Source organism: Hemitrygon akajei, chromosome 23 (assembly GCF_048418815.1).
Source record: "Hemitrygon akajei chromosome 23, sHemAka1.3, whole genome shotgun sequence".
NCBI classification, from domain to species: Eukaryota; Metazoa; Chordata; class Chondrichthyes; order Myliobatiformes; family Dasyatidae; genus Hemitrygon; species Hemitrygon akajei.
In genome coordinates, this window is record NC_133146.1 from 21,730,467 (window position 1) to 21,745,955 (window position 15,489).

Below are 15,489 nucleotides of genomic sequence, written 5' to 3' on the forward strand. Positions count from 1 at the left end.
ACTCCAGAGAATCGCTACCCACAGTTTATGAGAAAAGAGGAGGAGACCCGCCACACCATTAAATACAACTATGGCTGATTCACTCCAGGCCACAATTCCCCCTCTGTGCCAGACCCCCATAGTCCTCTATTCCTTTAAATCTTTCAAAGGTTTAACTTTTAATGGTCTACCTTAAAGGGAGAGCCTCTTAATCTGAAACTATACGGTCTATGTCAGATACCCCTACCAAAGGAAGCATCTTCCCAGACAACACCCCCTCCCCCCACAAGCTTCAATGGAATAATCACTCATTCTTCTACACTTTCATGAATGTGGACCAAACTTCTCTTCACACTTCAACCAAAGAATCAAACTAGTGAATCTTCTTTGTGCAACCTCTAATGTACTTTGGCTGTGGTTAAAAAAAAGCTTCCATTTTTATACCCCATGTCCTTGTAATAAAGACCTCCCTTACATTAGCCTTCCCAATTACTTCTTGTACTGCACATCAGCCAGTTGCACTTTAGGTACCAGGAGCCCCATATTGCCTCAGACCACAATGAGCGTAGGGAAAGGTCGGTAGCTTACCAATCTGTCCAACAAATTCGATCCGAATTCCTTTGTGCTCCAAACGTTTTCCTGGCTGCTTAAAGGTAAGGTTTACCTGCCAAAAGGAATTGTTCGTTATCATTCTCAATTTGTCATCAGGACAAATCTCAATTTGTTTGCCACCAAGTCCCTTCACTCCTTTAATCCCTTTACCATGCCTTCAGGCTTCCCCTTCTGTCCTCTGAAAAATTTGGCAGTATTACTTTTCATGCAACCCTGGGCACATATTTAACCACCAGTTAAGTGAAAACATAAGAACTCCACAGCCAATGAATTACCCTTGTGATACTGTCATTGTTGTAAGGCGGGAAGTTAAGCAACACAAAAACCTGGTGCTTTTTAATCAGTCAGGTATACTCCTATATTGTCATTTGCCAGTTGAGCAGTATGATATTGGTCGAGCCACTGGGTTATTCCATTTCAGAGACGTGTTTAATTCTGCTCCCAAACAACCTGCAGACTATTTCAGTCTGCATACCAAGGAAGTAAAGTATTCCATTGGCTTTGGAGAACACCATTTCCACGATAGGGTTTGAATCCAAAAAGTTGCAATAAGCCAAAATGCTTTAATAATTTACTTTAATTGTCTTTCTTCAATATGAATCTGACTGCAATGACAAAAGGTATAGTTGCAAGAGGAGGGTGGAGAGAATAGAAAGCACAGTGAAAAGGTACACTGTTGTGATGAAGGGACTCAGCCCGAAACGCCGATTGTTTACTCTTTTCCATAGATGCTACCTGGTCTGCTGATATCCTCCAGCATTTTGCGTGTTACAGTGAAAACGTATTTGCTTGAAAAGTATTCATTACTGTTTGGTTCATTGCTGTGTGAAAAATAATTGCAACAGCTGAGAAAAAAAACAGGTTTACCTGTTTTTATTTAATTCCTAGTCTGCAAGGACAAAACATGAGAGAGGGGAATGAATGAACCTGATCAGCAGACAGGATTCAAATCAGTCCACAGAATTTCAAACACAAACACAAAAATTCATGCCAGCTCTTCCTGTGCAGGAGAGAGATCTGTGCTCTTTCACGCGTTACTAAAGCATTGTAATCTCTCAGGTGATGCAAAAGATCCTGCCACATAATTTAACCAGTGCCTCAATATTTATCTGTCAACCAACACACTACATGAGAGTTCATTGACTGTAGAATGGCTGTTTCCTTCACTATGACAGTAGCCACCTTCAAAAGTACTTCAGCAGCTGTGAATCAGCAAAGGATGTCCCAGATTGTGAAAGGTTCTACATAACTGCAAGTTCCTCATTTTTAGAACTGCAGAAATAAAAGCTGTGTGCCCTGTTGAGGTCATAAAGATGAGCATCACACTTGCAGGCTTTCTCTGTAAAACAGAAATGCCAAACGCATGTAGATAGATAGATAAGCAAATCATACAAAATGCTGGAGGAACTCAGTAGGCCAGGCAGCATCTATGGAAAAGAGTAAACAATCGGCGTTTCGGGCTGAGACCCTTCATCAGGACTGGAGAAAAAAAGTTGAGGTCAGAGTAAGAAAGAGGGAGGGGGGGAAGGGAGGAAGAAACACAAGGGGATAGGTGAAACCAGGAAGTGGGGAGGGTGAAGTAAAGAGCTGGAAAGTTGAACGGTGAAAGAGAATTACAACTGGACAGGGGGAATCTGATAGGAGGACAAAAAGCTATGGAAGAAAGAAAGGGGGGAGGGGAGCACCAGAGGGAGATTATAGGGCAGGCAATGAAGTAAGGTGAGAGGGGCAAATGGGAAAGGAGAATGGTGAAGGGGGGGCATGGGGAGAGCAGTACCGGAAGTTCGAGAAATCGATGTTCATGCCATCAGGTTGGAGGCTACCCAGACAGAATACAAGGTGTTGCTCCTCCAAGCTGAGTGTGGCCTCATCATGACAACAGAGGAGACCAAGGACTGACATGTTGGAATAGGAATGGAAAGTGGAATTAAAATGGGTGGTCACTGGGAGATTCCCCTTTTTTGGCAGGATGGAGCTTAGGTGCTTGGCAGCTTCCAACCAGGCCTGAGAGCAAGGAACATGCCAATGTTTGGCAATTCCTGGAGCAGACTTGGCAAGGGGAAGAGATTTTATGATGGGAGTCAATAGGATGAGGAAGATGGGGAGTGGTTACTGGATATTAGAGAAATTGATGTTCAGGCTATCAGGCTTGAGAATACCAAGACAGAATACAAGTTATCTGGATTGATAGATGGAACGGGATGTTAGAGGTGGTAACACACACAAAATGCTGGAGGAACTCAGCAGGCCAGGCAATATCTGAGGAAAGGAGTAAACAATTGACATTTCGAGCTGAGATCCTTCATCAAAATTGGAAAAAAATATGAAAGGTTAGATCAAAAAGGTGGGGGGAGGGGAGGAAGTAGTACAAGGTGGTAGGCGATAGGGGCTGGGAGAGGGGGAAGAGTGAAGTAAAGGGCTGGGAAGCTGATAAGTGAAAGAGATAAAGGGCTGGAGAAGGGAAAATCTGATAGAGTGTAGAAGACCATGGAAGAAAGGGAAGGGGGAAGAGCACCAGAGGGAGGTGATGGGCTGGTAAGGAGATGAGGTGACGGGGGAAAATGAAAATGGGAATTACCAGAAGTTTGAGAAAGCAATGTTCATGCCATTGGAGGCTACCCAAATGGAATACAAGGTGTTGCTCCTCCAACCCAAGTATGGCCTCTCTATTGCCGCGATGAAGCCACACTCAAGATGGAGTAACACCTCGTGTTCCATCTGGGTAGCCTCCAACATGATGGTATGAACATCGATTTCTCAAACTTCCAGTAATTGCACTCCCCCCACCACTCCTGTTTCCCTCTTTCACTTATCTCCTTACTTGCTCATCACCTCCCTCGGGTGCTCCTTCCCCTTTTCTTTCTTCCATGGTCTTCTACACTCTATCAGATTCCCCCTTCTCCAGTCCTTTATCTCTTTCACTAATCAACTTCCCAGCTCTCTATTTCACCTTCCCCCTCTCCCAGTTTCACCTATCACCTTGTACTTCTTCATTCCCTCCCCCTCGCCCCACTTTCTAACTTTGACTTCTCATCTGTTTTTCCAGTCCCAATGAAGGGTCTTGGACCGAAACATTGACTGTTTACTCTTTTCCATAGATGCTGCCTAGCCTCTGAGTTCCTCCAGCACTGTGGGTGTGTTGCTTGGATTTCCAGCATCTGCAGATTTTCTTGCCTCTGTCAGATGTGGCAGTGGAATCAGATGCAGGTGCCAAGTTTAAGCAGCATTTAGAGGCACTTAAAGCACAATAGGACAAAAGTTGTACAAAAGCACAAAAGTTGTACCAAACTCAGGTAGATCAACTTTGACTGGTCTTCTGCGGTATACTAGTTTTTAATAAATCACCCAATATTTCGGACACCAACTCCGTGCGGCCTTTCAGTTTACCCCTACAATTGGCATCAGCATGGTAACCCACTGGACATAGTCAAATGCAACCGTATGCTGTGATAAAAAAAAGCCCTCAAAGTGTGAGGAGTTTGGTGTCAGAAATGGGGGGAATTGGGTTATCTGTGTAATTGGCAAATGAGGTCCAAGTGGTTAGGGGTTGCAATTGATCTGAGAAATCGATTGACTAACCAACTTTATTTGAGACACAGGCTCAGGGAGCTGGATTTACAGACACTGTAAGGTATGGCTGTGGTGGAGAGAAGGAAGCCAAAGGAAACTGAAGTAGTGTGGGATTGGAAGGATCCCTCACATAGATGGTAGAACACCATAACTGCAAGTTAATGCAAAAATTGTAAAAAAGAGTTACTAGCCAAATGGAACCATCCCTGAGCAAATTGCTTAGTGAAAGGGACGAGAGCAAATATGAAAAGACGACAGTAATAGTAACAATGTTATTGTGCTATTTCCACAGAGTAGTAATCTCCAAACAATTGGAACCCCTGATTTCAGGGAACATGATAAGTAAGGCAAGTCCAAGCACCCCCAGGACATGATGTAGAATTGGGACGATTCAGCTGATGACTATGGGACTTGAAATAAAGATTCACAAACTACATCCTATAACGAGTTGGCGATGGGTGCCTCAGAACTAGCACCTCACCCTGTCATCAGGAACATCATAGGCAATGATGACAATACCTTTGTTTGGCAAAAAGGTTACGGAATTAAGGAAGGCTCACTATCTGACTCTTGATATACACATCATTTTAAAGGGTAAAGTACCCAGGCAGGTCTGGTCCACATTGCCGACCAGTGGCAGCTGTTAGGCACGAAAGACCTGCCGATGTGGGAGAAGGGGGCATATGGCGCTGTAATACAAGAACAAGGGACAAGGCCAAGTGTGGTAATTGTGGGAAGATGGAGCATGATCAAGACAACTGTTGGTTACAGGGCAGAAGGGGAAGTAGAACAATTATTGTGGACCAAGCAAGTGGAGGATCACAACTCTACTTCGAGCGTTAGTGAAGTGGGACCTGACATTCAGATCTCCACTTAGGAATTAAAATGACTCCTGACTATAATCAGCCCTTGGTGGGAACAATTGTCAATGATCTGTAAGGGCCAGCAGTGCACCACATTGGTAGACACTAGGGCCTCAATATCAACAACAAATCCTGATTTACTCATTACAAGTAAAACTACAACATTTGTGGGGGCAGAGGGAGGATCTAAGCTTGCTCAATTAAGTCGACCCAACCTGATACAGACTGAGGGCATGAGTACTACTTAATTTAAATAAGAAACAGAGGGTGAACATTTTTACAGACAAATTGGAGCAGTAAATGATTATACAACAGCTCTGGCAAGAAGAGGGTATGTAACCTTGTCAGATGGGCATACAAAAAGTGGGAGCAGATAAACTGCCTTGGAAGCGGCAGTCATAAAGACTAATGTGCACAGAATGGTAGACACCCCTGAGAGTGGGGGGCTGGGAGCACAAAAATGTCTAAATGAACCCATCAGAAACAGCAGGTAAAGCAATAGTTGAGAATGCATTAGCAAAACCAGGTCTACAACCAGATGGACAGGACCATTTATGGTAATCTAGACTGTAGACTAAGGTGGAGACTAAAGGAGGACTGAACAGGAAACACTAGTCCCACCTGAAAATAAACCTTGGGCAGAATTAACCATGCAAACATATTTTGACAGGAATGGTAAATGCAGCAAACTGTTCCCAGAAGAATCTGGATTGCTGGATGTGTCAACCTTTTGAGCTCTCTCTGACACTAAGCAAAATGCAGAAGTTAAAATCAAGAGAAAAACAGACAAAACCAGCTGTGGAGTGTACCAATTGCATGTGGTTTTACATGGGCAATGTGGTGGTGTGCAGTGCTGCGAGATGAATATTAGCACCTGTGGACAGCAGGTGTGTGCAAGAAGGGGATGCTGAGACACGAGACTAATGAACCATTCACACTTAACTGCTGTAATGAAATTTGCACAGTAACATGACGAGGCTGCTCCATTTGGGAATTGATCATGGCAGGATGTCCTGTTACAAGAGTAAGACAGTGTAGTGGGGGTCAGAGGGACATGGCCGGGGGGAATGAGGGGATAACAGGGTTTAGCCTTGGAAGATACTGACAAAAGTGTTACTCTAGTACCATGTTGCAGACACACGCAGCTGTTTTTAAATCTGTCTTTTTAATGACTCCATAGTTTTTGTGGGGACAGTACAAATGGCCTTTTCCAGCATTTACTCTATAGACAAGTTACTCATCGTGAGTTTAGGACAGAAAGGCAGAGAAGGAAAAAGGGCCTGATAAGAGTTGTCAGGAGCACAATATTCAGCGAGTGTGTCCACAGTCAGTATTTTATTTTTGATTGCTATATCTAAAACGGACATGGATACACAAATCAGTTTCCTTCTGCAGAAGCTGATGGGGATCATGAAACAAAATTATGGTCACCTAGAACAAGCTAGTGTAATAGAGAAGCAAGGGGGCAGAAGTGGAGTCGGAAACTACCCTGTTCTGTAGCCATTACAAAATATAACAAGGTTACTGATAGAATGAACAATGACATCCGACAGCATTTTTAAAATGCAATGTGTACAGCATGTGCTGCCTGGCTCTTGCCTGTATTTGGGACAAACATTGTACAATTAGGCGGCTACAGAGTCCCAGACAGCCAGCTGAAAGAATGAGTGGATGAAGGTGCCTGTGTGTGTCAGTGCTCGAGATCGCACTCCGATGAATCATGTCCTAGAAGACTGCAGAAACGAGAGGGGTCAACTGTATGTTGCAGCAGTTCTCCATGTTGCCTGACACAGTGACTATCAGACATACCCTCTCATGAGAGCTGGAAAAGACATGGAAAATAATGAGGGAACTTGGATATCTCAAAACAACCTGTCGGCCTATGTAGTTCAGTTACACAAGCCCAGGGGGAAGTGAGGGGTAAGCTTAATGCAATGGCACCAAAGGGGGAATCAATGAGAATGAGGTATGCAGAATCCTGACTGAGGGTGGTTTTGCTACTTATGATAACTGTTCCCTGCCCATATTGCCTGTTAATAATGAAACCTTTCTGAATGATAATTAGGTGAACATCTTCTAAGTCACAAAAACAACAAGAGAATGGCTATAATGTGACTGGGCAACTGAATTAATGACTGCAGAGCAGAAGGAACACTGCAGCTGAGCTTATTATTTATAGCAGTGACTTAAGGATTACACATATACGTAACCACAAAAATACCAGCCATTCCTCATTTTACTGCTGATTGGGCAGCAGCCATCTTCCCGGAGGACAAGTCATTAAGAAGTAAGATGCACTGTTGAAAAGAATCATGAAAATACAGCCAAAATGGCTCCAGAGAAACCCTCCTCTTAGGACACTATTTGGAACTGGCGGCTGAATGTACAAATCCATCTGACAACTTGTCTTAGCTCTCTTGTTATCGCTGTTGTACAGCTGATTGTTTTAATGACATTATTTTAGTGTGTGTACTGCAACGGCAGGTTGAACCATTGGCATTAGGAAGGAGAACGGATATTTAGTTGGCCAAACAAGGGTACAGTTAGGGATCTAATCTTTAGGTTCTATTGGCTGTTCTAATCCAAAGGCCAATGATTACCTGTAGATAATCATTTTATTCTGTGATCAGGACCTAGTTTATTACTTAAGTCTTCCTGTAGCACCATACTGTTGTCAAAATGCAGTTTTATTGGTAATGTCGTCAACTGAGAATGGAAAACCCATACCAAATTCACACTCAGGTAGATCAGCTTTGACTGGCCTCCTGGTACGTACCAGTTTTTAATAAACAGGCTGTTATTTTGAACACCAATTCATGTGGCTTTTGTTTGCTCCTCCAAATCTCATATCACTATTCTACATTTATGTAAATATCTGCAAGTTCTACACTGCTACTCTGATCTTTAATATCTTCAATGTCATGGTTTATTTCTTCTTCACTATAGGAAGGGAGCAAATTATACAATTCAAATCCCATTAGGTCCCTGTGCATACTTGCTGATAAATTCATTTTTAAAACCCAACTCAGTGCAGTCAGCTCTTTCAAGACTAATATTAACTAGTTAATCCATGTTCATGCAGAAATGGATATCATCTTCCTGCCTCCAAATAATCCAATTGCCATGCACCCCTGTTCCCACACCACACTTTATCTTTGAACCACTCAGGAGTATTGTCACAATTCAGGAGAAAGCCCACTAACAGAATAATATGTTAAGGCATGGACATTACATACAGTATCAGCCATATACCAAAGCATAAGGAGGTTCGTCCACTACTTTCCAATACCTTCAGATGATTCGCATCTATTAACCTCCACTCGAAGAGCTTGTGTTCAAATAATTTGTCTTAAGTTTCCAAGAGAAAAGAGTAGGTGGAAGTAGTAACTGGGGAGGAAGGAGATTGATTATTAATTCATACCTTCCCTGCAACAGACTCTCCATCATAAAAAAGATAATGTTTCTCTACTTTGCCATCTTCACTTTTAATCTCTGCCGTTTTTCTTGTGTCAGCATCATTGAGAACGATATCAATGTCACACACCGGAGTAAACAAACCTCCCAGGAAACTCTAGAGGATGAAAGAGACAAAACCATGAACACCATCTACTAAAGTATCAACAATGGAATCAAATTTAACCTCTGGCCAGCACAGGACTACTTCTTTAGGTCTTCCAGTTGGTGGGGAGTTACAATACTAATTAGGGAGAACGTCACAACTGTAGTAAAAGGGGACATCTTGGAGGATTCATCCAGCAAGTCCACATGGGTAAGAATAAGAAAGATACAATGACTAGGATAAAGTTATAATACAGTAAAAGATAATAAAAATATATAGTAATAAAAAAAGTCCTCCCTATAGCCACTAGGACCCAGAAGAACAGATATGCAAGATGATCATGGGAATATGCAAGTACAACTGGATTATTGTAGTAGCCGATTTTTAACTTCTCCAATATTGACCGCAACTCCCTTAATGCTTTTGCTTAGGGGAATAGAATGTTTAGGTGCATCTAGGAGGGTTCTTGAAACAATACATAGAGTCTAACTAGGGAAGAGGCTATACTAGATGTTAATATGTACTGGGAAATTAGTCTGACAAGATGATCCATGTTTCAGCTTGGAGAACAATAATTGTTTTTAACAGCAAGTTTTAAATAGCTCTGGATAAGAAGACTGAGCCTCAAGTAAAAATGCTAAACTGTGGTAGGGCCAATTACTGTCGTATCATGCAGGAACTAGAGAAAGTAGACTAGAGGTGGCTGCTTGAGTGAGACCTAGGCTGGTTGGTTGATTTCTGTACTGAAATGTTCTTGTAAGGATGGAAGGATGACAAAATTCAGGAAACTTGGATGCTGAGAGATGCTATAAGTTTAGTTCAAAAGAGACAATACATGCAAGGCAGGCTTAACAAGCTCAAGGAAGATAAAGCAGGAAAGAATGTTAACAAGAAACTAGGAAGTCATTTTAGGGGGGTAGCAAATGTCCTTACCAGGTACAATTATGGAGAATACCAAAACATTTTATACATATATTAAGAACAAGTGCTAGCTAAAGAAAATATAGATCTATCCAAGGACAAACAAACAAATTTATACAGTGCCTATAAAAAGCATTCATCCCCCTTGGAAGTTTTCATGTTTTATTGTTTTACAACACTGAGTCACAGTGGATTTAATTTGGCTTTTTTTTGACACGGATCAAAAGAAAAAGACTTTATTGTCAATGTGAAAACAGATCTCTACAAAGTGATCTAAATTAATTACAATTATTAAATACAAAATAATTGATTACATATTACTCACCCTCTTCAAGTCAGTATTTAGCAGATGTACCTTTGGCAGCAATTACAGCCTTGAGACTGTGTGGTTAGATCTATCAGCTTCACATCTGGAGACTGCAATTTTTCCCCCAATCTTGCTCACAAAACAGCTTGAGCTCTGTCAGACTGCACAAAGATCGTGAGTGAATGGCTCCTTTCAAGGTTAGCTACAAATTCTCAATTGGATCGAGGTCTGGACTCTGACTTGGCCACTCCAGGACATTAACTTTGTTGTTTTTAAGCCATTCCTGTGTAACTTTGGCTGTAGCCTTGGGTTCATAGTCTTGCTGGAAAAGAAATCTTAGAAGTCGCCATTCTCTTGCAGATTGCAAAGGGTTTTCCTCCAGGATTTCTCTGTATTTTGTTGCATTCATTTTACCCTCCACAAGCCTTCCAGGGCCTGCTGCAGTGAAGCATCCCCACAGCACAATACAGCCACATCATGGTAGGATCGTGTGTTTTTGATGATGTGCGCTTTTGGCTTACGCCAAACATAGCATTTAGTCTGATATCCAAAAAGCTCAATTTTGGCTTCATCAGATCATTGAAGTTTTTTCCAGCTGACCAGAGTCTCCCACATGCCTTCTGGCAAACTCCAGCATGCGAGTTTGTTACAGTGGCTTACTCTTTACCACTCTCCCAACTCAGCCTCTCAAGCTTTTAACTCCTCCTGAGTTGTCATAGGTCCGTCTCTTGGTGGCTTCCCTCACTAGTCTCCTTCTTGTACTATCATCCTGTTTTTGAGGACAGACTGCTCTAGGCAGATTTACAGCTGTGCCATATTCTTTCCATTTCTGGATGACTGAATTAACTGTACTCCAAGGGGTATTCAGTGACTTGGAAATTTTCTTGCATCATCTCGTAACTAGTGCTTTTCAATAACCTTTTCGTGGAGTTGCTTGGAGTGTTCTTTTGTCTTCATGGTGTAGTTTTTGCCAGGATACTGACTCAGCAACAGTTGGACTTTACTGATACAGGTGTATTTTTTCTACATTCAACTGAAACACCTTGACTGCACACAGGTCTCCAAAAACAGATCTCCATTTAACTAATTATGTGACTTCTAAAACTAATTGGCTGCACCAGTGACGCTTTAGTGTGTCATATTAAAGGGGGATGAATACTTAGGCAATCAATTATTTTGTGTTTTATATTTGTAGTTATTTTAAATCACTTTGTAGAGATCTGTTTTCACTTTGACACAAGAGTCTTTTTCTGTTGATCAGTGTCAAAAAAGCCAAATTAAATCCATTGTAATTCAATATTGTAAAATAAAATATGGAAACTTGCAGGGGAAACTTTTTACAGGCACTGTACATGGAGCAAAAGAAGTGGGAGAGATCCTTAAAGAATACCATGCATCAGAAATCACCAAGAACATAGATGATGGTGAGGTTAAGGTTGGGTATGCCAATATTCTTGAACATATCGATATAAAGGAGATGGCATTGGTATCTACAACGGCATTAAAGTGGGCAAGTCCGCAGGTTCTATTTGGATCTATCATAGGGTACTGAGAGAAGGGGAAAATTATTGGAGCCTTAACAAAGACCAGAGATCCTTGGACCTCCTTTAGCCATGGGCGAGCTGCCTGTAGTTACTTTTTCTTGCATCCTCTGGACCACAGCTAGTCAGGCATCCGAGCTGTGCTTCTGGAAAACTATATTGAATCGTCAGCATCAGCTGAATCGGTTGGTTGAGAGGAAGCGTGGGGTGGCAGTGTGGTCACATGATCAAAGCTGCTTTGATAGTGGAAGCATGTAACCCACATCCTCTGCCTCTGCATGTACTTACATCATAATAAACCCTTCTCCTTTGATACCTACTTACTCATTATGTACATAATTTTTCTGTTTACTTGACAATACTTTTCAATGCCGGTTTTTTTAACTTCCCAGCTTCACTTTCAAATTCTTCCAGGTTTCAGCTGCAGTCAGCTCCTTTTCATGTTGGCCTTGCTTTAAGCAAAGGTGGCAAGTCACATCCTTTGCATCTCCTTCCGCAATACTTCCCTTCACTCGGAGACTGATGTACCCTTTTCCCTAGTCCACTTAGCTAAGTCATTTCTCAATGTAGTGAATGTGGCCTTAGCGCAACCTAAAACTTATATTCCTATTTTAATATTGTCATTTGCCATAAATCTAACAGAATTATAACTACCACAAAATTGTTCTCTAACTGAAAACCCTCCCATCTAAATTCCATGAAGCTAAGTCTAGAAATACACCCTACCCTCTGTTCATGGCTAAAGTGGCTCTTCTGGACACACTTTTGAGATCCTGTACGTTTTGCTGACTGCATTAATGTTGGTAAGGTAGCCCCCCTCCTTCACTGCCCTCAAGTATTTACACTTTGCCAAAAATCTGTTCTTGTCTAGACTATACGAAGGCCTTAGCAAATTCCTAACACTGCAAAGACCCTACATTTGACGATTCCTAAAACAAATGACTCATTCTTCATAGCTGTCACCATTTTTCTACTATTGTCATCCAGTCCTCCTCTTTATTCCCATGTCATCTTTTCTTATGACAATGGAGACAATTCAGCCCATCAAGTCCGAGCAGTCCCATTCCCCCACCTATTCTCTCACGAGCCCACTGACACTGCTCTCTCCAGCATTGCAATTCTAGGGGAATTAAGGGAAAATTATTCAGCTTCAATTTGCTCAGCTTCCATCCAAAGCCAATCTCATTTAAACTTCATCCAACAAGTCGAGTTTATTGTCATTTAACTACATACATGTATATAACCATATAACGTATATAGAACAGGAACAAGAAAACATTTACAAGGATACTGGTCGCTGATCTGTTGGTTGCAACCCAACTGATTGTACAGGTCTCAGCTCCCCCACCAGAACCAAACTCACTGCCTTCCCTTCTAGACTTTCTCTCCATCCAAGCCTTCAATCTATATTATTCTCCTATTTCTAAAAAGAAAGCGCAGGCAGCAACTCAGAGATCACCATCTTTCAGATCCTGCTTCTTAATCTCTTCCCTAATTCCTTAATCTGTCTGTATTCCTTTCTATACCCATATTATTGGTACCTACATAATCTCTGGCCCTTCTCCAGAACATTCTGCAGCTTCTGAATATGCTAATTTTTTTCTGCAACATTCCACCCTTGAGCAACACACACAAAATGCTGGGAGAACTGACAGGCAGCATCAATGGACAGAAATGAACAAGTCGATGTTTCGGGCCAGACCTTTCATCAGAATATTTCATCCGAAAGTCACATCTGCTGTTACAGGAACACCCATCTGCCTTCTCAAGGGCATAACCCCTGTAACTAATGCTCTCTTGACCTTTCTTGGCTGCACACCCCAGTGCAAGATTTTGTGTCTGAATCCAGTACAGAACACCAGTTAAAGGGCAGAATGAGCCCATGAAGGCAAGGATAGAGGTTGAGTTGGGGGGAGGGGGGAGAAAGAGTTAAAAGTCAAGACAAACAAACAAACAGCTTCAGATTCTGGAGACTAATGGAAAGCAATCGGGAAGCAAAGGAGGGAAGGATGATGGGCGGGTAGAGGAGAGAGTGTGTGGGTGCTACTCAGTCAGAACCAGACGAGGGAGGGGAATGAATCTGGGTAATAAAAGGCTGGGTTTGTTTGAAAAGGGTGACAAAAGAACTTGAGGATCAGGAGAGAGAAAGGAACACAGCAAGTGAGTTGCAAACAACACAACACTGACCAATATACACGCTTTCCTGGTCCCGTTCTACATATACTCGATCTGGTTATAAAATAACCCATTACACATGGAAACGCAGTGGAACAAAGGCAAATGGGAGTAGACCATTGAGTACTCAACATTGATTCCAAACCATATTAGTCTCAGGACATCAGGTGAAACAGAGGCAATAAAAACTTCCTGATTACCACCTGCCTCATCTGTGCTCCTCATGTTGAGCTGCACTCCGAAGCACCAAAAAGTAGCAAAGACACTAAACATAGTCTGTGCGGAGGCTTCAGTGTCCGAGTAACATCACCGTAGGCCGAGCACACCGAGCCTTGAAGGAATCAAGGCCAGTTTGGGTCTGCACAAAACAGTGAATGAACAAACCCGTACAGACCGAAGGGTCTCAATTCAAAACAATGATTCTCTCTGCAGATGTTTTCTGACCAGCTAACTTCCTCCAGCAGTTTTCTTTGTCTGCCCCATAAACTTGTTCAACCACGTTCTCAGCAATCTTTTGCTTTTGTCCATTCTAAAAGTAATCACTGCAAAGTCCTGTCATTTTGCTCTAGATCCCAGGAACAGCAGACTCTGGTGTCTTCTTTGAATTTGGTAGTGTCTAATTCTTACTTCATCAATAACATGACCCCAAAATAGTTCGCAAGGAGCTACTACCCTACAATATTTTATGCAGCAGCATTCTTTCTGAAGATGAGACCAGATAGTAATTGTGAAGATGCTTTATTTCACAGTGAGCAAACAAATGTAGCAAGATTGGCTGAAATAACATATACAAGTCTGTTTTCATGTGATACTGCAAGATTAATCCTGTTACAAGACCTATCACCTTAAACAAAACATTTAAAAATTAATCCAGCATTGTTCTAAACTCTGGCTGACAAAGGCCTTGCTCAACAACCAAACTGACTTCACTTCCTCCTTCATATAAGCCGTTTCATATAAAACCCTTGCATTCACAATCTGATAAAAGTGTCGACTTCAAACAAGTTTTGTTCAACATCTGGGACTTCCCAAAATAATCACTGGGATGAAGCTTATTGTTAGGTACAAGGACTGCCATGCTACTTCAAAACCTATCTCTGTTAGGTACAGGGTCCTCTTCAAAATCTATCTGCCAATGCACTTTGCTTTACAGCAGTGACTGTTTTATTTATACTGTACAACCAAGTGCCTCCCATGTGGGATTAGCCCGGAACCAGGGCGGAGCCCCGGACCGTGGAATTAACCCGGGCCGAGTGATTTTAGTGTGTTGGGCCAAACGCGATGCATGAATCAGAGCCCGGCCGTCGGCCGCTCCCCGAGCCGAGCCGAGCCCTGCTCCCGCCTGGATGGCCGCGGATCCCGGCGTTCGGCCGGGGACCAGCGACGGGACCGATGCCTCCAGGTGGCCGTGGGCCCTCTCCCGCCGACCGGTAGGTTAGCCGGGCTCACCTCCCTCCCGCCCGCCCAGCCCCGCTCACCATCTCCGACCGTTCGCTCGCGTCGAGCCGACCCGCGTTCACGTGACTCGCTTAAAGGGACACGGGCCGCTCTTAAAGCCGCAGAGCTCGCCGGCCAAAGCGCCTCACGCACAACGCCGGGCCAACCCAGGGTCCCGGCCCGCAACGCCGACCGTTCACTCTTTCCCATAAATGCTGCCTGGCCTGCTGAGTTCCTGCAGCACGGTGTCTGTGTGAGTGTTGCTTTGGATTTCCGGCACCTGCGGGTTTTCTCGTGTTTGTGAGCGCACTGGCCAACTGCTGTAATCGACGCGCCAATCGCCAGCCAATTTAACATTTGTTTTCATCCCGAGTTGCCCCTCAAGTGATGACCCAAAGTGCCACTGGATAAAGGGAATTCCAGGATTTCAGCCCGTGGGAATAAAGAACTTGTGACTTTTTTCCAAAACAGGATAATTGTTTTCAGAGCAAGCAGCCAGAGCCTGACATAGTTATAATTACAGAA

General features: G+C 42.9%; 1 protein-coding gene across 1 annotated transcript in view; it reads right to left on the reverse strand.

Annotated features, from left to right (window-relative positions):
• Positions 1 to 15,202, reverse strand: part of vps26a (VPS26, retromer complex component A) — a 60,374-nt gene extending 45,172 nt beyond the window's left edge. The window contains exons 1-3 of the mRNA XM_073027173.1: positions 15,006 to 15,202; positions 8,446 to 8,595; positions 568 to 643 (exon numbers count right to left, since the gene is read on the reverse strand). Of these exons, the coding sequence (XP_072883274.1) occupies positions 568 to 643; positions 8,446 to 8,595; positions 15,006 to 15,008 (229 nt within the window). The 5' untranslated portion in view covers positions 15,009 to 15,202. The remainder of the gene's footprint in view (positions 1 to 567; positions 644 to 8,445; positions 8,596 to 15,005) is intronic.
• Between the last annotated feature and the right edge of the window lie 287 nt (positions 15,203 to 15,489).